Consider the following 21,803-nt stretch of genomic DNA (forward strand, 5'->3'; position numbering starts at 1 on the left):
CTGACTTTTATCATAGCTATACAGCTATGATAAAGTATTTACAGCAAATGATGTTCCTCTCATCTAAGCCCCTATGACAGCTTTGCATGCTCTGAAATTCTAGTTTTACCATTGAGAAAGCTGTTGACTTGAAAGTAAATGGTTTATTTTAAAACATATTAGAGGCTTTATTTTGAAGTGCACCAAAAATATATCACTTCATCTCCTTTTCTCTATGATGTTAAGGTCTCTTCTGCCCCTTATATCCTTACCTCTCTTAAGGAGGTTTCCATGCCATGTTGACCAAGAGGAAGGTTCTAACATTAAACAACAGGAATATGATCTATTTGGATGAGATAGCCATAAACATTTGGAATAAAGTGACAAACTGCCAGACTCACAAAGCTTTTTAAAACTCTCGCTGTGTTTGTTGGGGACAAATGCTACTTCACATATGCTAACTCATGATAAACTTCTGCTGCAGACTGCTGCAGGGTGGGAACTAAATGTGGTAAAGTCATGGGGTCTGCTGTGACAGAGAGGCTCAAGGGTTCTTTGGGTTGGCTTACTATGGATAGTGACAGAAGGCTAAATCCTCTTCTTTTAGACTGGGGTAGTGCTAGTAGGCTCAGCCTTGCTGAGATCTTTTTGCATTCTCTATGAATATGTATATAAAATAACCCATAAAATTTAACTAGCACATTGCCTGAGTAAGGGCTGCGCTGTTCAGGCACTGTAAATCAGCAACTCTTCCTAAGGAAACAATCAGAATAAAATACTGTGTTGAGTTTTCCTTACAAAGATTATCCACAAACACCGCCTTTCATGCGAAGCTGGCAGTGGTACCTCTGGGCTATGGCTCTGGCATCCATCAGAGTAGGAAGGACTGCTCCTGAAAGCCTCAGGGTGCATTCAGGAGCTCAGGGTGAAGAATGGTGAAGAATGTTGGTTCCCACTCCCTGCTCCAGGAATTACTCCTGTTGTGGAAAACAAGCAAAAAAGAAAAACAAGCTGCCAAGCACAGCAGCTGAGCAAGACCACATTTGGGTAAGTGCTGGACAAAGTTGGAAAAGAGCCAAATTACAGTGTACTCTTAACATCAGTGATTCTCACTGTCTTATTTATTACTTGGAGTTTAGCAGCAGCAGCCCCCTGACCTGCAAACTCACCCAAACATCCTGGAACCACAGCCAGCCAGCCAGCAACCACAGCTCCCATCCAAAGTGAGATGGAAGTGCAAACAAGCAGTGAGAAGGCAGCTGCCTACACTTGGTGAGAAAAATAATTATATGAATCTCATGTTCAAACAGGATCACATTCCCCTTGCCTCTGGTCCGGGCATGATCACTGTGGCACTACTGAACAAAGACATGAAGACACCCCAAACCTTTCCTCCTTGGTCTGTTTAAGAAAAAAATATTGATTTTTTTTTTTTTTAACTACATAACATGACAAAGACAGAAGTGAGGGAAGGGTGGCCTTTTCAGTAAGCAAGGTCCCCAGAAGGACTACTAGTAAATGGTCAAATCTCCACATTTTACAGTACTAGGGCAAGATCAACACCACAGCCATCCTCTTTTCCCAAACCGCAATATTAGCAAAAAATGTGCTCAAACTCAGGGTAGCAGGGTGGAAACACAGTCAAGGAACATTGGAAATCCTACTATTTTTTGATCTTCTGCTGTTTAATCAGGGAAGTCTCCTTAGAGACATCCTAGTGGAGCCTTTTTGCTGAGGAAATGTGGGAACATGGCACACGGTGAGGTAGACACAGTCTCAGGTAAAGAGGAGAATTTGCCTGCATTTATTATTCAGATATCCAACCTGGAGATTTGAGTTAGATCCTCAGCTGCTGAGTGGTGATGTATAATTATAGCATGTAGGCACCATTTATAATCTCTTTCTACTCATTCTCTGCCCAGTCAACCTATTGTAGCCCTTTAATTTATAGACCTTCCTCCTGAATAATTCTGTGATTATGTGGAGAAAGGGATTGTTGCTACTCTTGGGTAGTTACAGAGCCCAGCCACACTAGACAGGGCAGAGAGCAAAGAGGTATTTCTTCAACATGGCACATTCTCTACTGACTGTAGTCTGTGAATGTGAAGCTTGCTTGACCAGCAACTAGATCCTAAAATCCTGTTTCTTGAACTTGACTATTTCCAGGGCTGTCCAGGATGCCCCTCCCAGCACAGTACTGTGCTGCCAGCCCAAGCAGCACTGAAGTTGAATCCTTGACTTGAGGTTGCGCTGCCAGGAAAAGGAATTTCCAGTCTGTGGAGGAAATAATCCACAGAGGGAGCAATGTGGGTTCTCCCAGCAGCAGCAGGCACAGCAAAGCCCTGACCTGTGCTCTGAGCAGTGTCAGACACCTGCCTTTGCTCTTGGGCTTTATAACCATACCTGAGGTGAGACCAAAACTACCAGTAATGTTTAAAAAGCATCAGCTTATTCCCCACAAAATCTTGGAAGAGATTTTCTTAGAAATCTCTTCTAAACCATACAAGGAAAGAACTGGGAAGCCAGCACTCCGCTACAGGCACTGGCAAAAAACACAGCTCCCTCTTGTACTGACAGATATTTAAGACGGGCCTACATGTTAAAATTCACTTGTCAACGTTCAAAATTAAAAAATCCCCAAACTTTAATAAATGACTGACACTTTCTGTTTTTCCTGAGGACCATTTAATGCAATTCCCACTGCTACGGCCGGCACTCAGTGCCTGCCATGCCTCACACCCCACCCGTAACCCACTTCAGGGGCTATGGCGGGGGCCTTCCAGAAGGGTCCCTGAAACATCGGGAAAACAAAATACATCTTTCGGCCAGCACTGCACCACGAATGCTCTGAATTTTATTAAAGCTCAAGGGCAAGAGAAGAACAAAAGCAGAACCCCCATCTGCTCAGCAGACTGAAGCCTACTCAGACCCCATCTCCTCAGCGGCGCCTGACAGTGGCCCTGCGCTTCCGATGCCCCCGGCCCTCGCCCGTTCCAGGGCCTAGCCCCTATCCGGGCTGCGGGAACGCCCCGAGCGCCGCTCCCGCCTCCCCGCCCGCCTCGGGCCCCGCCCGGCCTGTTCCGGCCCAGCCATGGCGGGAGACGGCGAGGAGGCTCTGGCGGCTTTCGTGGCCCTTCACGGAGCCGCGCTCCGCGCATCGCAGGTCCCCACGCAATACTGGGAGAGCCTGAGCCGCAAACTGCGGGGAGAGGTGAGTGAGCGACGCTGGGGGTAGCTCCGCATGGGAGAGCAACGCTGAGGGAGCAGTCCCGGAGGGCAGCCCTGAGCAGAGGACGAGCGGAGGCCGTGGGACGTGGCCGTGGAAAAGCGGTGCTGAGGGCAGCCCCTCCACCCCTGGGTGAAGAAAAGAATCACGGTGTTGTTAAGCAGGGGACAGTGGGAAAGGCGCGGTGCGGGTTGTGTTACCGAGACTGCAGCTCGGGGCTGTGAAAGACGTCAGGTGTATTGTGCGTATCTGATTTCGTCTTTTTGTTGTCGTGAGGTTTGGAAGCGTTTGGAAATCCTGGTAACTAGAGATGCAGTACTGAAGAGACGTGATGAATCTAAAAAACCACAGCACTCTTAACAGCTACTAAGAAAAAAAATTAACTCGGTCCCAGCCAAATGCAAGACAGTGTCCTCAACCCTTCAGCTTTTTATGCCAACGAGAATTAAGAAAAAACAGCAACGGTAGTAGTGTTAGACCCAGAATGTTGTCATATCCTAATCCATCTTGGATTGACTTTTGCCTGATTTTTAATTTTTTTTTTTTCCAGTTCACTTCCACACAGATCTGCCCTGCCCTCAGTCATTTATAACTGTGCAAAGCTTGGGCAGCTCATCTCATGTATGCGTGAGTTACCTCACTTGGGCAGTTATTTTCGGGTGAAGCTGACCCCTGGCCCTGAAGTAAAGGAAGTGTGGAGGCACAGGCACACTTCCAGGATGAAGTATCCCTTTTCACCTTTATAGCAACCATCTGCTTGCTTCCTGGAGCTTTGTGATGGGAAAGGGAAGAGAGACAAAGTCAAGAAAAGGAATGATTTTAAACAGATAGTAAAGGCACGGGTCGTATTTAGATTTTTTTTGTTTCAATGTGGTTTGCACATCTGCAGCCTAGCCTCGGGGATGGGGTAGGCTGTCTTTGATTTGTGGGAGTAAAGGAACAAGGAACTGAGGCAGGAAAGAGAGGCAACCCAAAACCATTCATCTGTAGAATTGAGAGTGCTCAAGGGAGTCTGGAGGAGTCGACCTGGAGAAGAAAATATGAATTAGGTGAACTTCTAGTTCTGGGGAGAGAAAGAGCTCTGATAAGGGGAGAAGTGGTAGTTTGCTGGAAGGCAGGATAAGCACTGAAGAAAAGAGTGAGATGGGGTGAGAAGTTTGTACAATAGTATCGGACAGTAGGGAAGGTGAGGGAACTGCAGTTTAGCACCATGTACTGGTAAAGTAATTTCCAGTTACCTGAGTGCTTCTTTTCCCCATCTCATTTTCAAAGTAGGGACAGGAGAAAAGCATTGCAAGTCATGATATGAGTGCTTGTAGTCAGGAAGGGTCTGAATATGTTCCTGCTGCTTTCAGGCTGTTTCGTGGTACTGTTAATAACAGGAATACGTGTTTATTACAGAGAAGATAAATCTACATTATTTCAAGCATATTCCCAGTCAAAAGCTCCTTGTGGAATTACATTCCCCCAGTAAGTATTCATGCAAGGGACTTGGAGCAGGAATATCTGCTGCTCTGCTTAGGTAGGAGGATATGAGAAGGGACGTCCTGGAAGAGGATGGAACAGAAGGCAGTATAAAGCTGCCAAGGAAACCCAAAGTTGAGAGTTGCTGTGTTTCCACTTGCCAGTATGATGCTGGAGGTAGCAAACTGAATCTATGCTGTGACCTAATGCAAGCTTGAGATTTGTGACCTGTGGCTGAAATCCTTGCTTGTTACCAGCTTTGCTGGGAGAGTGTCACATTGAGAAGGTAAGACAGTAGACTGAGAAGAGACCCGTGGTGCTGATGTTTTTATGGAGTCTGGGATGATGAAAGGCAGAAGGAAGAAAGCACATGCCCTAAGGCAGCAGGCTGCTCCTGCTGCATCATTTTACTTACAGTGGTGGCTGAGCATGCTGTTCTGTAGTAGATGTCCCAGTGTGTGTGGAAAGAGACTTAATTATTTCAGTGAGGTTTGGAAGATGAAGCAAGCTGCTGAGAGTGCTTGTCTCTACTCCTGCAGCTTCTGGGTTTTGTCCAGAAGGAGGACAAAAGGATATTGAGAAGATTGGGATGTCCAGGAAAAGTTACTGTGAGGAGTGCTGTGGACTGTGATAACCTCTTGAGGAGGTAGAGACCAAGCTACGGGACCTTGCTTAGAACTGGACCACTCAGAATGGTCCAGGCTGGAGGAGCAGCAGTAAAGAAAGAAAAGGAGGTGAGGGGAAGGGGTGAAATGGTTTTGGGAATCTAGGTAATAAAGTATAACTCTGGGGACAAAAACCCAGTAAAACATAGAGTGTAGGATGAGTTTCCTTGTTATATATGTAAAATAGAGGAATTTTTCAATTATCCTAATCTGCTGCAAAGATTAAAACTATCTAGCATAGAACTTGAAAAATTTGCATCTGCAATACAGATAAAATATCTCTTGCATTAATACCTCTAGAACCCAGCCCAAACAGCTGTTTTCCAACACTCTCACACATGTTTCAACATACAGAGTGAATGCACCCTCCCTCCACTGTGTACACTGAAGGCTGTGAGAAGTGGAGGGCTTGGGTTTCTTTTTTTAATTTACCTTGGGATCTGCTGGAGCAGGTTTCTTTTTGAGAGCATTGTGTAATTAGATTGCTCATTCAAAACATGGCATAACTGCTAGATTGGTAAACCTGCCTTTATTTATTCATTTTGCATTTGGCATTCTTCTCAACAGAATGCTTCTCAATGCTTCCTCTCAACAGAAGCATTCAAGCTTCTGTTGAGAGGAAATTTTTTTGGTGTTTCTGGCAAAAATTTGAAAAATAAAATACATGCATGTGTAATCATTCACTATAATTTTATTTCTAGTGTAGTGGTTGTTTCTTATGCTACTGGATAAACTGTATATATAGTATTAATGCCTGTATCTAATTTTATTAATAATGGTTTTTTTTTCTATTCCAGCCATACACTAAGTTATTTTGCAGGCTTCTCTGTATTGCAGGAAGATTTTTTTAGCCCTCAGATGTTGCTGGCAAAAGACTGCTTAGAGTTTCTTCCCAGTTAGAAATGGAGGCTGTTAATTAATTAAGAAAAAATTAAGAAAAAACTTAGAAGGAATGCAGCATGATGATACTCCTAGAATTTATTTTTTTGAGCAGTGGAGGGCAGCCTGTTGCTCAGAGGTTACCTGTGGCCTTCAAAGCAGTTTGCAGTGTGCCTTAAAAGAATTTTCTGGAGATGCCTGTGTGTAATTGTCATAACATGTACCTGCTTTGGTATCAAATTCTCATTTTCTGCAGTTGGTTACTTTGGAACTGCACCTGAACATGGAGAGGGAGGGATTTTGCCCAAACATGTTTTGCTTGCAAGAAGTAGTGCTGCTGGAATGTGTTGGTACCCTTTTGCTGTGTAGAGGTTATTGGTTGCTCTGATGGAATACTTAATGTGAGCTCTCCCTGTTCTGCTTCAAGCCAAAGATTACTTCTCAGATTGGTGGTGTGATCTTATCCAGCTGGTTTTTGCTTAAGGAGCTTACTTAAGATTCCCTTAATGGTTCTGCTGAGTTAATAGGTTCAGTGTTACAGCCTGGCTCAAAGGGAGGGAGGAAGAGGGGAGACACAAAACTATCTGTGTATCCACACTGACAATGAGGTGCTTCTGCCAAATCCATCAGTGAAGTACTGAACTGCTTGTATTATCAATTATGAGTTTAAAGAACAACAAAACCACAAAAAGCGTGATTTTTAAGGTGGTCTTGAGCTGCTGCTGCGACAAGCATGATTTGCTTTGAATGAGGAATATACATAATTCACTTTTATAAGGTTATAAATTCTCTGGGAGAAATTTTGTGTTAAGCATAATTCTGTAAAGGTATTAAAAGTGGAGATTTTTTGCTAAATACAACTGCTGCAGTCTCATGCATCTGGTGATTTGTCAGAAGGAGAGACCAAAACTTTGCCTTAGGGCATTTGGAATCCCTTCATTTTTTGAAGTCTTGAGATTATATTTAATTTTAAAAAATAAAATATAAACCAAATAGCTTCCCTTTCGTGTTGTGGAAGAACTTGGTATTCATTGTGGGTGTTTGATAAACGGATGGAGCCTGTCGTGAGCAAAGGCATCTGAGTCAGCCACTGGTTCACCTTGTATCCCTCTCACAAACTCTTTAAGATAAAAGCTAAGTGTGGAAAACATAGTGCCACACTGCAGCACATGTCAAGTGGCTCCTCTGCATTACACTTGTACTTCTCATTTTCTAATAGCTCCCAGTCACTTGTCTGTCACTTCTTTGTTAGCTAATGAGGTTGTTGAGGATGGCCCTTGATCCAGCAGCAGGCACAGTCAAGTGTCACTTCAGGGAAGAGTGGAACATGTTTCCTGGCACGCTGCATTTGCTGGCTGCCATGGGCTGGAGTTAGCATTTGTGCCCTGAGCCAGTCCAGGGAGCTTACCCAGCTGGGAGCCAACCTGACAAAAATTAATTGTGAGCACAGGGAGGGGCTCTTCTTTTGCTGGGATCTGCCTGCAGCTACGTGAATTTCAATGACTACAAATTTTCAAGGCAACTGTGCAGACTTAAAAAATCATTAGAGACTACTATTAGAACAACAAGAAGTTATGATACTGCTTAATACTGAGTAATATTGTCCTCTTCTAGCAGCTGGAAAACTAGAAGTAAGGTGGAACTGCTATTTTGATACCTGCTGAAGTGAAAGAAACTAAGTTCCTGATTTTTATTTTTTTTAAATAGGTGTGTTTTAATCTCCTGAAAGTTTGTTTGCAGAGTAATTTTCTTTACCCTAAAAAAATGCGTATGTATGTATTAGCCAACATACTGTTAGCATCCCCTTAGCATTTAGCTAAGAAGCTGTGTGCTAAGAAGCTGTTAGCTAATAACAGCTAATAGCTGTTAGCTATTGTTAGCATCTGGAAGGCATCCCTGACCATGGCAGCAGGGATGGAACTGAGATGATCTTTTAAGGACACTTCTAACCAAAGACATTCTATGATTTTTTTATCCACCATGGCCCCCTCCCCTTGCCTTCCACCATTCCAGAGGAAAATACCATCCCATGTTCCTCAGAAGGGAATTTCAGATACTTCTCCACTTGTATCTGCTTTATGAACTGTGGCTTAAGATGAGAAGTAACTGTTGTTCCCCTGCTGACTTCCTCCCTCTTTGAGCAGCTGTCTGCTTTTTCTAGCTGTCCTTTCTTCACAAATATGGAGTTGATTTCCTCACCCTCCTGCTGACACTTAGCAAAAATAATTGTCCTATAGAAACACTCACCTGAACAAATGAAAACTTGTTGCTGCCACTGGCATTTTACAGCCAAGACGTTGTCAATTTACGGAAGTAATGATTTTTAATCATTTTTAATGTAGCATTGCAGGCTATTTGTTGAACTATTGCAGATTTGGAGTATTGAACCAGTAACTCTGGAGTTCACACTTTAGACCTTTCTCCCTCCCTGCTACTTTTTAGTCAGATTGAGGCAAAGGATTTGTCTGCCCATGCCTGGTTTATTAGGTAGTGTGTGAGTGATTCTAGCAAAATAATTCTCTCTGAAAAATTTCAGCTGTCTTTTGAGGCTTTACCTATTTTTGTCTTCCTAAAAGCATATGTTCATTTTGAAACTATGAAAGTTGTCAGCAGGGTCTTGGTTCTGCCAGAAAGGCAAGCCCACTGTTTGGCAAGGGAGCCTTGAGTGGTGACTGTCCTCACTTCTATATATTCTAGATGTAGTGAACCCAGAGTAGGCAAGAATGTAAACAAACCCCTTTCAGCACCTTAGTGTATACACTTATAAAACTTATATAAGTCAGTGTATAAAACTTATCTTCATATATAGCAGCATAAGGAATCTCCCAATTTACCTGGAGGGGAGTGAGCGTTGACAGTTTCTTTCACAGGGAAAGAAGAGAGAGATTTCTGAGATTTCTTAGCTGGTTCAGAACTCAGTTGGGAAAAGCTCTTTTTCTTCAGGGACCTTAGTGTACTTTAGTACAGTTGTGGAGCCTCAGTTTTGCAGATCTTAAATTACTTAATTTAGCAAAGGTTGAACAAAGGTATTCTGTTTTCAGCCTCTAAAATTCTTAATGAGGCATTAAACTGATAGGCAATCATCAGTAGACCTGTTGGTGCCAAAGAAACCAACAAAGCTTCCTGCCAATATTAACTAAAGAAACTTCCCAAACAAACAGCTGTGTTAAAATGTGAAAGAATAAATACTGTTGTTCATTCATATCTTAAGTCAAAAATGCCATTTTTTATCAGGTTACAGGGAAGAAATGTCTGCAGGTGTTGCATTGTCCGTGTCAGGGTACTGCCTTATCCAGTTGCATGATATTTTATGCACTTCCCATCTCAGGTATTTGATGCTGGTGATTACTTTGGAATAATGCAAGTAGAAGAGGTGGATGAGGAGGAAGAAGTTGATGAAGAAATGGAAGAACAGTTTAAAAAGAAACCAAATCCTGGAAATGCGCCTTGTTTCAAAGTTATTGTAACTAATGAGAATGGACTTCAAGCCTCCAATCCTGATAGGTGAGTTGTGATTTTGAAAATAGTGTTCAGTCTTTGAGTAGTGTGAAACCCTAAAATGATGATAGTTTACTTCGAGACTTGTTTGATTCTCTTCAGAAATCCTCTTTTCCAACTCTAAGACATAGCTGCATATTTGAAGGAAGATGCATGCTATGAAGCAAAGGGTACTGGGAGTGCAAATATCTTAATGTCATTTTTAAATCATGTAGGAAGATACTCAGAAATTTGTTTTGGTAAACTCAGGGAGAAAATAGGGAAAAGGCAACCTTGAAATGATTTCTGCAGAAATAAAGCAAACCTTTGTATCTTCAAGACTGTGTGCCTGTGGAAAAAACAACTAAATACTTGTAATCACCACAAATCTCATGCCAAGAAGGTACTCACAGTAATATTCTGTGGGCTATTACATTTCCTTCAGGCAGCTAAAGTATAATTCAAGAGCGTGGTCATGTGCATGCATGTAGAATTGAATGTATCAAATTACTGTTCTCTTGCTTACAAATCAGCTTATCTGTCATGAATACAAGACTAGGAGGCATCTAAAACTAGAATAAAGTTGTGTAAGAAAACTTTACACTATAGTACTGCTTCTTGTGTTCTTACTGGTTTCAAACATAGAACAGGGTATTTGTCATGCATTAATGAAAAGCAGTGAGATGCCTCTGCAGAAGATCTAAATGCAGTTCTGCTCAGTTCCATAAAACTTCTGTGAGACCTTTCATACTTTTTAGATATTAGGTAAATATGCAAAATCTAAACATTTAAATTAGGCCTGTTGAGTAAAATCGACAAAGAATCATAGGTATGTGCCTTTACATCCCTGCCTTAACCTAAGTAATCATCTTTCTAAATCTGAGAATGCACTTAAATTATCAAGTTCAAAACCAGCTCCTGTGATAATCTTGGGCTTCCTTGCAACATTCAGGTGTGTGAATATGGGAGCAGAACACCAACACACCTGTTTGCTAACATTTTCAAAGAGCTTGACCTTAGCATTCTCTGGAGCCTTTAATTTTAAAATTAAGTGAGGTTTAATGTGTGTGGAATCTGGGATACAATGATTGTTCAACCATACTTGCCCTATGTGACAGCTGACATGTTTTTAACTTTCTGAAATACGGGTGGTGTGGGGGTTTTTTTTTGTATGATTTGGGCATTTTTCTAGCAAGTAGAATTCAGATTTTTCTCTGTATTGGTTCAGTCAGATGATATAATCAAAATATGTGGAACCCCTCTGTTTGAAAAACTGCGGTTTTCTTCTAAAAGTCATGCGGCCTAAACAAGGGTTAAACTTGTCAAGGGAAGTTGCACCAGATATGTATGGTTTTATTTTGGTTTAGATTGTAATTTTCCAAACAATGCATTTTTTTTCTAAAAATAGCTTGGTGACACACCCCACCCCTACCAAAAAAAGAAGAAAAAAAACCGAATAGAAACAATCAAAAATTATTGCTTATTTTCTTTCAATAGCATATACAGGCTTCTGATGATCAGACTTCTCCACCTGGTTTTGCAGATGACAGTAGATGTCACAGACCTCATGACTAACAAGGTCCTCAAGTAATTTTTCAAAATGGTGTATATTTTTCAAAATAGTTTTTCTGTTTCAGGCAAGAATATCAGGTTGATGTAGTAGAGTTAATAGTGATCAAAAGGGAAGACATTTGTGTTCTTGGTTTTTAAAGGGAATAAGTTCACAAGCTGAGTGCCTGTTCTTTATTTGCTCCTCATTTTCATGGAAATGCTCACTATGCACCATAAGCTTTCTAGAGCAAAATCAGAGTGTATATTACTTCTGGAAAGTTGCTCCTACCCTGCAGTGCTGCTGTGTGTGCTCGGGGAGTGACTTTGTGACTAAGAGCAGATTAGCTATCACACTGTCTCCAGGGAAATCACAGTATGACTAGGTTGGAAGAGACCTTCAAGATCATCGAGTCCAAACCATACCTCAACTAAACCATGACACCAAGTGCCATATCCAGTCTTTTTTTAAACACATCCAGGGATGGTGACTCCACCACCGCCCCAGGCAGACCATTCCAGTATTTTATCACTCTTTCTATGAAGAACTTTTTCCTCATGTCCAACCTAAATTTTCCTTGGCCCATCTTAAGACTGTGTCCTCTCTGTCAGTTGCTGCCTGGTGAAAGAGACCCACCCCCACCTGACTGCAACCTCCTTTCAGGAAGTTGTAGAGAGTGATAAGGTCACCTCCGAGTCTCCTTTTCTCCAGGCTAAACAATCCCAGCTCCCTCAGCCATTCCTCACAGGGTTTGTGTTCCCAGCCCCTCACCAGCCTCGTTGCCTCCTCTGGATGCGCTCAAGCGTCTCAACATCCTTCCTGAACTGAGAGGCCAGAACTGGACACAGCACTCATGGAGCGGCCTCACCGGTGCCAAGTACAGGGGAAGAAGGACCTCCCTGCTCCTGCTGGCCATGCTACTCCTGATCCAAGCCAGGAGCCATTGGCCTTCTTGGCCACCAGGGCACACTGCTGGCTCATGGTCGGCTGGCTGTCACCAGTACCGCCAGGTCCCTTTCTGCCTGGGCACTGTCCAGCCACACTGTCCCCAGCCTGTAGCACTGCAGGGAGTTATTGTGGCCAAAATGCAGGACTTGGCACTTGGACTTATTAAACTTCATCCCATTGGACTTTGCTCAGTCATCTGAATGTTCCAGGTCTCCCTGCAGAGCCATCCTACCTTCCAACAGATCAACACACACTCCCAGCTTAGTGTCATCTGCAAATTTACTATTGAAAGTCTCAATACCCTCATCCATGTCATCAATAAAAACACTGAACAGGACTGGCTCCAGCACAGACCCCTGAGGGACACCACTGGTGACTGGCTGCCAGCTGGATGCAGCACCATTCACCACCACTCTCTGGGCATGACCATCCAGCCAGTTCTTAACCGAGCAGAGTGCTCCTGTCCAAGCCAAGGCCTGCCAGCTTTTCCAGGAGTATGCTGTGGGAGATAGTGTCAGAGGCCTTGCTGCAGGCCAACTAGACAACATCCACAGCCTTTCCAGCATCCACCAGGCAGTCACCTGGTCTGAGAGGTCTCTAAAAGGAGACCAGGTTGGTCAAACACGACCTACCTCTCCTAAAGCTGTGCTGGCTGGGTCTCATTCCCCTGGCCGTCCTGTAAGTGCTGCATGATGACACTCAGTATAAGCTGCTCTATTACCTTACCTGGTACTGAGGTCAGGCTGACTGGCCTATAATTACCAGGATCCTCCATCCCACCCCTTTTGTGAATGGGTGTCACATTGTCCAGCTTCCAGTCATGTGGAACCTCACCAGTGAGCCAGGATTGTGGTAAATGATAGAGAGTGGCTTTGCAAGCTCATCTGGCAGCTCTCTCATCACCCTGGGATGGATTATCTGGTCCCATAGATTTATGAACATCCAGGCAGCTCAACAGTTCTCTGACAGCCTCCTCTTGGATAATAGGGGGACCATTCTGCCCCTTGCCACCATCTACCAACCCAGGAGGACAGTTGTTCTTAGGAAAAATTGCTTTCCCACTGAAGACTGAGGCAAAGAAGGCATTAAGCACTTCTGCCTACTCCTCACCTGCAGTTACTAAGTTCCTTCCCTTATCCAATAAAGAACAAAGGTTCATCTTACCCTTCATTTTACCATTAATATATTTGTAAAAACTTTTTTTATTGTCTTTTACAGAAGTTGTCATTTTATGTTCAAACTGAGCTTCAGCCTCTCTAATTTCCTACATGCTCTAACAGCCCCCTTAAATATTTCCTGAGAGACCTGACCCTCCTTCCAAAGATGATACTTCCTTTTTTTCTTCCTAAGTTCCTGCAAAACCTCCTTGCCCATCTAGGCTGGACGTTTACCTTGTCGACATGTCTTTAAGCATACAGGGACAGTTTGTTCCTGTGCCCTCAAGATCTCTCTTTTGAAGCATGTCTACCTTGTCTGCACTCCTTTGTTTTCAAGGGCTGCTTCCCAGGGAACTCTCTGAATAAGTCTCCTAAATAGGCCAAAGTCTGCCCTCCAGAAGTCCAGTGTAAAAGTCTTATTTTTGTTCCTCCTGATTTCACTAAATATCAAGAATTTTATAATTTCATGATCACTGTGCCCCAAGCGACATCCAACCACCACGTCGCCCACCAGCCCATCTCTACTTGCAAACAACAGATCTAACATAGTCCCTCCCCTGGTGGGCTCACCCACCAGCTGCAACAAAAAATTGTCCTCCATGCACTCCAAAAATTTCCTGGATTGCCTCTTTTCTACTATGTTAAGTTCCCAGCAGATGTTTGGCAGGTTGAAGTTGACTACAAGAGCAAGGGCTGGTGATCCTGAGACGTTCTCCAACTGCTTATTGAATAAGTTGTCCACCTCTTATTCCTGGTTGGGTGAATGATAGACTCCCAGTAGGATGTCAGCCTTGTTGGCCTTTCCCTTAGTTCTTATCCATAGGCACTCAACTTCATCGTCATTAGATTCAATACCCATGGCATTAAAAACCTCCCTAATATAAAGGACCACCCCTCCATCTCTTCTCCCTTTCCTGTCTCTTCTGAAGAGCTTGTAGCCATTCAGTGCAGCGCTCCAGCTATGTGAGTTGTGGTGCAAAGGACTACATCCTTTGCTCTTGCACCATGGCTTCCAGCTCTTCTTGTTCAGTACCCATGCTGTGTGCATTAGTATACATGCACCTCAGCTGGGCTGCTGATCTCACCCCTAACTCAGGCTTACCACCCTTGGGCCTCCTTTCAGAGAGTCCAGCTGCATCCCCTTCCCCCTTCAAACCTAGTTTAAAGCCCTCTCAATGAAGTCCACCAGAACATGAGCTAAAAATCCTTTGCTCTTAACAGAGAGATGGAGCCCATCTGGTTCTAGTAGGGCAGGTACCGTAAAAGTTGCCCCATGAACAAAGAATCCAAAATTTTGCCGGTGACACCAACTCTTGAGCCATTTGTTGATGATGTGAGTTTTCCTATTCCTTTCACCATTTCTCTCCGCCATTAAAGGGACTGAGGAAAAGACTACCTGTGCTCTAAAGTCCCTTTTAATTGCCCTAACACTCCTCCTTTTGAGTTCATCATTGCCAGCCTGATGTATCAGCAGTGGTTATAATCAGACAGCTGAATCAGCCCAGGAAGTCTCTCAGTGATGTCCTGTACCCTGCAAACCTCCCTGTGCCCTGGATCCAGTTGACATATGGGGCCCTCTGTTCCCCTCAGAAGGGAGTCACCCACTAATGCAGCTTTTATTCAGAGCATGCAGCTGTGTGTGTGTGAGAACCCCAGGGTGTAACACCACCCAAACTCTCCTGCAGCGTGTTCCTCATCGACCACGCCTGGACATACCGCGTGGAGCATGCCCGGCAGCAGCTGCGCCTTGTGCCTGGCCTGCTGCACAGGATGGCCAACCTCATGGGCATCCCCTTCCATGGAGAGGTCCCAGACGAGAGCAGCATCGAGCAGGTGGTGCGGGAAATGTGGAAATACAACCAGACCTACAAGCTCTCTCAAGGGGTAAGACACTAAATGTTGCTAAAAATTTTGGGGTGAAGATGTTCCAGTACATGAATATTAACTAAGATCCTTACAGGCATTCCTTCTACTTGGAAGAAAAGGAAATGCTGCTTTTAGGGTGTGTAGGTAGGACCACACCAGATTGGTCACCCTGCTCTCTGTAGTCCTTCAGCACTGTACCAGCATTTCTTGAGCCTTTAAAACACTTTCAAATGCACATGTGCCATTTTTGAGGGAATACAACCCTTGGGGTGCAGGTGAAAAACATGTTGTAGGGTTTGCAGTGGAGCTCCAAAGTCTTTTTGAGTCTTTCTAATTAAAGAGGAGAAATCTGAATTCTTTGGCCTCAGCCCTATGCAGAATGGGCAAGGCTAACCCTGAGCAGTGAGAGCATGGTCAGACTGCTCCTATTAGCTCAGGGTCTTGAGATTGTTCTCTGGACTGGTCATCTTTATCAATTAAGCTCAAACTTAGCTCACACTAGAATCAGGTCTGAAAAGTCTCTGAGGAGATTCATTGTGACTTTTTCCGTAAATGAAAGGGAAAATCAGAACAGTATCTCTGTCTTTCTACCCTATCTCTTTGTTACTCAATTTATTATGAATAGCTTGAGAGTCAAATGGATATCTGTGTTACTACTTGAAAAGTGATTTTCCAGAAGACAGTTAATTCAACCTGTGGTTGAATTTATCTTCTGTTCACTTTTCTGGGAAATACCTCAAGTCTAATCTCTCTGCTCCATTCCTGCCTCCATAAAAAGACCAAAGTAGTGCTACCAAGCAGTTTAAGGTTTCAGGATGTTTTCATGATGAGTGTTGCAGGAAGGAGTGCTTTGATGATGCAGCCTCAGCACTTGTAGCTACTGTTAGTGCAGGCTGCAGTTTTGCTCTCCTTCACTCTCAAACTTCAAATACTTTTCAGCTAATTGATTCTGAGACAAACTGAATGAAAACTAGTCCTAACAAGCAGCCTTCTGCTGGCTTAGCTCTCTTAAGCAGCTGGTTTGGTTCAGGGAAAGCAGGTCTGGTAGGCAATAACAATAGCACAAGAAAGAGGAGGTTAAAGCAGAAATCTGAGAAGTGGTGTAGGGGTGCTGCCAGTGCCTGTCTCACAGAGCTTTTCCTGCAGTCCAGTGTTCGAGATGTCTCCCTCTGTTTATTCATGCAGACTGCAGAAGAGAAGGTTCCTGTCTGGTACATCATGGATGAATTTGGATCACGCATTCAGCATTCAGACCAGCCGAGTTTTGCAGCAGCACCTCTGTTTTATATGCCTCAACAAATTGCTTACACAGTTCTCTGGCCTTTGAGAGACCTTGAAACTGGTGGTGAGTGTGTGTCTGAGGAGCTGGGGTTTTCTTTAATGCTTGCAATAGAAAATGGGCCAGTTGTTACAAAATCATTAAGCATTTCACAGTAGAACAAATGTTTCAAGACCAAAAATAGCTGTATTCTTATAACACTGTCAAATATAAAAGTTCTATCTGTTATTTCTGTATTTTAAGATAGAGACATTTTACCAGTCAAAAAATAATGCTATTGTTTTATTGACAGAGAACTTAAATCTTGCATCACTGCCTTAGTGAAACTGCAAATTCAGTCATCTGAAGGGTTTAAAAAAAATCCTTAAAGTCTGTGTTTGTAGTTTTGTGTCAGAAAGTCGGGATCTGAAAGTTGGGAAACATCAGTCCAATGATTTATTCCTGTAATCTTGACCAGGGGCCACCCTGTGCCTCCATCATGTGGAGAACATAAGCATCCTAAATAATACTCTTTTTATCACGTTTCTTTAATTATCTCTAATTTTTTATTTAAATAACAAGATTTGTGCTGGTATTGACTGTACAGCTGTTATTTGAAGATTTTCAGTGGGAATGAAAGGCAGTTCCTAAAGGCTCTCCTGGTTTTGCTGCAGATGAAGTCACTCGTGATTACGCTTACGGGGAGACGGATCGCCTGATCAGGAAGTGTGTTTTGTTACCCTGGGTGCCTACTGAAGTGTTGGATATCAGCTGCTTTACTCCAGAACCACCAGATGAGCATTATCAGGTATGATTTTAACCAGTTAATTCCGTATCTTATCTCTGTTAAGAAGAGGCAGTGTCTAAAAAAAGCATTGCAAGAATTCCGATTTTGCTTCTTTTTAAGCTTAAAGACTGATTCAGAGGACAGCCGTTAAACTAAAAAAACAATTCAAAGCACCATGAGACAAGAAATGTCTTACATTTATATGTGATTTCTAAGTATTTAAATACTGGAGCAACATAAATGAGTTCTAATATTTATTTTATTGCTCTGCATGGCATAGTTTTTTTTTATAAGCACACTACAAGGTACTTCATATTGAGGCATCCATCTTCCAGTCAGATATTTGATGCATTGTCTAATAGGCTTATTGATTGGATTTGTTATTGTAGCATTGCTGTTCAGTGTTGAATTACAGAAAGTTTTGTTTTACAATTTTAGGAAAAGCTACATTTTTCAGACTGGCTAATGGGCCATGTTGTTGTTTAGAGCCATTAAATATTGGAGAAGGGACATTTTTAATTTGATGGCACTCTTATAAAGTATTCATTCAGTTTGTTTCCTTTCTAATAGAGGTTTGGGATATTTTAAGGATGTGAAATTAATGTTTGAAATTTCCTTTTCATTAACAATATCTGCACAAGATTCACCTCTTAGAAAAATGAGGAAACTTGATACCTATGAGGATGCTGTACTGGCCAATAATGGCATTCAAAGTACAGCTTCTAAAGATTAATCTGTACCTCAGCTATCTGTTTCTTTATGATGGCTGAGAGGCAGAAAATGCTCTATCCAGCTTGTTATTAACATTATCTAGTTAGAAATGAAGTTAACCTTCTGCTAAATAAAGTTGTACACTCATAATAGCTAGGCTGTCTTGTAACCTAAGGCAGATTGATTGGTTGGGATTTTGCATTTTTGGAAGAGGTGTACTTTGCATCGACACTTCTATCCTAGAATTTCTGATAGCTGCTTCCTTTGGCAGGGCATCAGCAATGATCCAAGAGTGTATTTTCTTTTATCAGTCAGAGGGGAGCTGTACAGGATGGAGAGTGACTTTGCAGGCATGGTTACTGCTGAAGACTGCAAAAAACATTTTGCTTGTTTTCATAGGAGCAGAACTGGGTTCCAACCTCCTATAATTTTTTTAGTCATCTGTAACAAAGCGTCACAAGTAAATGATCAGTTTTCCATTTTGTTGGAAATACAGCAACTTTGTCTTCTATTTTATATGGTTGGCTGTGATTTGAGATTTTTTTTTTTTTTTTTAATGTTTAGGAGGCAAGAGTTTCTCAGGATCTCTCAACAGTGTTGATGTGCCCTGGCCTCAAAACCTTATTTCTTGTTCCTTTTTACTGATAGGATTTCCTTCTGCCTCTGTTCTTGTACAGATTTTTTTTCTGAACAGCATATTACACAACATAATAGAATTGTCAAAATAGAACTTTGCTGAAATTCACTTGCATGAAAAAGAACAGACCAATAAGACATGCAATGAAGTCTTTCATTCTGCCTAGAATTAACTTTTTGTGATTTTCTGTTTTCTAGGCAATTTTAACAGAAAACAAGGAAAAACTTCCCGGAGCAATAAATCCACCAGTTTATGCCAAAGACAAAGTTTTCAAGTAGGTATCCACTTACCAGGATTATGTGCAGTAATTGCAGTGTGTTCAGGCTAAATAGCCTCTTCCACCTTTGAAGAACAGAGGCAAGTTAAAGGTGTGTTTATATAGAGCTACTTGCCTAAGATTGTGACTTACTAGTTGCTCCTGTTAGATTTATTTTTCAGAGTGAGCCAATTGTCACTTACAGAATTTCTAAAAAATTAATTCCATTTGGTTGGTTGGTTGGTTGTTTTTTTTTAAGTGCCACCTTCTGGGTGAAGGAAAAGTTGCATCATGTTTTAACGCTAAGTTACACAGTGTTGTTTTCACTAAGTATGACTTAAGGTGTAGAAAAGACACTAAAGACTTGTCTTCTGCATTATAGCATGTATGTCCATAGGGGTTGCTCTGTGCTGTTTGAATATAACAGACTGTTCACTTCTTTGGATGGCATTATCAAACAGGAATCCTATAAAAACCTGGAATGTTTTAAAATGGACATATGTTTGCTACAAAAGTGGACCGTATGCTGTGAAACCATTTCAGAAGAAAGATGGAAGAGCATTGCAAAGATAAGGGATTTTTTGAGCAGAAACAGTGGTGCTGCATGGCCAGGCTGCCTTGTTACTGGTTTTATTCCAGAAAGGCCATTGCTTAGCATGTTCTGTGAGTTGCACTCCAGGGTGCTTGTAGTCTGACACTGGGATCATAGTTCTTGCTTGAAACATTTTGCTTAAATGGTAAAGTTGCACTAAAATGTATTTGGTAGGTGTACTCACACACCAGCTTCTTGTTTTGGTTTGTTACTCCCTAGATCAGCTTTACTTGAGAAGAACTTACTGGAAATCAGTGTCACTGTTTGGGGAGAGGCATTTGTTAACTTGCCCAGTTACAGTCAAGATTCCATTTGGTTACATGACCATGAGGATAAGCAAAAGCTGATATTTTTCATCTGATGTACTCAGACACAGGAGTCAAAGGCAGGTGCATTCTGACAGAGGCAGAAAGCAATACTGAGGATGTTGGAAAACACTGATAGATTTTTCTGTTTATCTCTTTAGTTTGTATCTTACATTTCAAATGAATGGCATTCACATTAGTCAAGAAAGGAGGGGGAAACACTTCAAATTCTTCCTGCTTTTCTTTTAAGAAATTTAATTCACACTCAATCAATGTACTCCTAAGGGTTTCCTTCTCTTTTCCTTTATCCTCTTCATATCTGGACAGAAGGCTGTAAGATCCTTCTCATGCTCTGAATTTTTTCTACTAAAGTTCCTCCACAAGTAGAGCAGGATCTCAGAGTGGAGATAACTGAGTGTGAGCTGCAGCCTTCCAGTGCTTTTGGCCTCCTTTAAAGGTTTTAGGGGTGCCACCATGGGCAGACAGGTAGGAGCACATGGAGCTGCATAGATGGTTGTAGTCTCTTAATAATACTTGTGCTCTGCTTTTTGGATTGCTGCTGTTTTAGGGGATTGAAGAGAAATTCAAGGCACAAGGTTGCAAAGTTTAGAACTTGGAACAAAGTCATCTTGTATCCAAGCAGAGCTAAGACAGAGAATGGAAGATTAAATAAATGTTTAACCTGAATCCTGAAAAGCAGGGAAGTGAGTACAAGTAGTTTGATACAGCAAAATTATAGGTTTAACTAGGTCTTATAGCATAGTAATGGCTGCCCTAGTTCTATTCAGCTGTGATGATTGCTGAATGGAAAAAAAGAATCAAAGAACTAAATGTTTCAAAGATGGATTTATTAGGGAAAGTCTTTCCAGTTTGTTTTGGGTATGATCATCTCTATTTCTTTTGATCTTCTCTTTCATGTTTTTCTTCAGCTACATCAGTTACTGTTTTGAAATGTCCAAAGAGCTGTTATGAGACAAGTCTTTGTTTTGGTTGGTCTTGTCACAGCTCTGTGCTGTGGGAGTTGATTCTCATAATTGCTTCTTAGCTTTAAATATTTTGAGTAAATTAAGTAACATATAAACATATTTATTTTACTTGCATAATTTCACTGAATGTCATCTTTTATCCCAGACTTCATAGCCCTTCACTGGGGCTTTGGTGAGACAAGGGGGGAAAAAATGGTTAGCTGGCTTCATTAGTTCAGTGTGTCACTGATACTGGACTGAAAGGTCCAAAATAGCTTGGCTGATACTGCAGGATTGCAGTGTAGATGTTCTGCCCCCTGCCAAAGCCAGAATGGGACTTGGTGCATTTCTTACCTCTCGGTATCTTTTTGTGGTATTATCAGTGTATTACCTTATGTTGTGGTCTTAAAGCAGTAACTAAAAAATTACTAGAAAACTTACTTATTCTTTGCTGTGAGATATGGATTAGAACAAGAGCAAAACAGGCTTAAAACTTAAAAGGAATAAAGAAAGTTTATTAACAAAACTACAAGAATAAGAACTCCAGAATAAACTTTCAGTAAACCCTTTTATCCCCCACTACCCACCATTCTCTTGTTCACATGACAACATAGAGACAAAAAACTTTGGAACTTTGGTGTTTAAAACAGTCTCAATTCCTGCTAGAGTCTTTTCATCAGCCTTTGTAGAGAAACAGAAGGTTTTTTCTGCTAATCTATGGAGTTTCTCACAAGAAAACTATTTCTGTTATAGTTTTCTATTTCTCTGATGCCAGCTGCCCGGAAATCCTGCCATCAGTTCACTCCTCTCATTTCACATCACTCTGAGGTGTGTATGGGTCAATGAGTCTAGGGATGTCGTTTTTAAGGATGAGTTATTCAAAGGTAAAAATTCTCTTCATCTGTCGCTGTGAGCTTCTCTGGAAACAGTTTTCTCATTGCCCCTCAAGGCCACAAATCTTTGCTTCACTGTTCCAGCACCTCACTGTATCACCATTACTCTACCTTTTGCTCAAAATCCACACTTTGAACACTCTATCCCTCCCAATATACTCTGTCATGAATTAAAGGATTTTTTTTCAG

General features: G+C 42.0%; 1 protein-coding gene across 4 annotated transcripts in view; it reads left to right on the plus strand.

Moving 5' to 3' along the window:
- The first annotated feature begins 1,984 nt into the window (after nt 1–1,984).
- TTLL12 (tubulin tyrosine ligase like 12) overlaps nt 1,985–21,803 on the plus strand; it is a 31,745-nt gene continuing 11,926 nt past the window's right edge. The window contains exons 1-7 of one of the 4 annotated variants that reach the window (XM_086885190.1): nt 1,985–4,675; nt 5,209–5,403; nt 9,542–9,717; nt 15,030–15,228; nt 16,396–16,555; nt 17,143–17,276; nt 18,801–18,877. In XM_086885190.1, coding sequence (XP_086741316.1) covers nt 5,362–5,403; nt 9,542–9,717; nt 15,030–15,228; nt 16,396–16,555; nt 17,143–17,276; nt 18,801–18,877 — 788 coding nt within the window. In that variant the 5' untranslated portion in view covers nt 1,985–4,675; nt 5,209–5,361. The remainder of the gene's footprint in view (nt 4,676–5,208; nt 5,404–9,541; nt 9,718–15,029; nt 15,229–16,395; nt 16,556–17,142; nt 17,277–18,800; nt 18,878–21,803) is intronic. The other 3 variants (XM_086885191.1, XM_086885189.1, XM_023926906.2) reach the window with 3 other exon arrangements.

This window comes from Cyanistes caeruleus, chromosome 4 (genome assembly GCF_971803275.1).
Source record: "Cyanistes caeruleus chromosome 4, bCyaCae1.hap1.1, whole genome shotgun sequence".
Lineage (NCBI taxonomy): Eukaryota > Metazoa > Chordata > Aves > Passeriformes > Paridae > Cyanistes > Cyanistes caeruleus.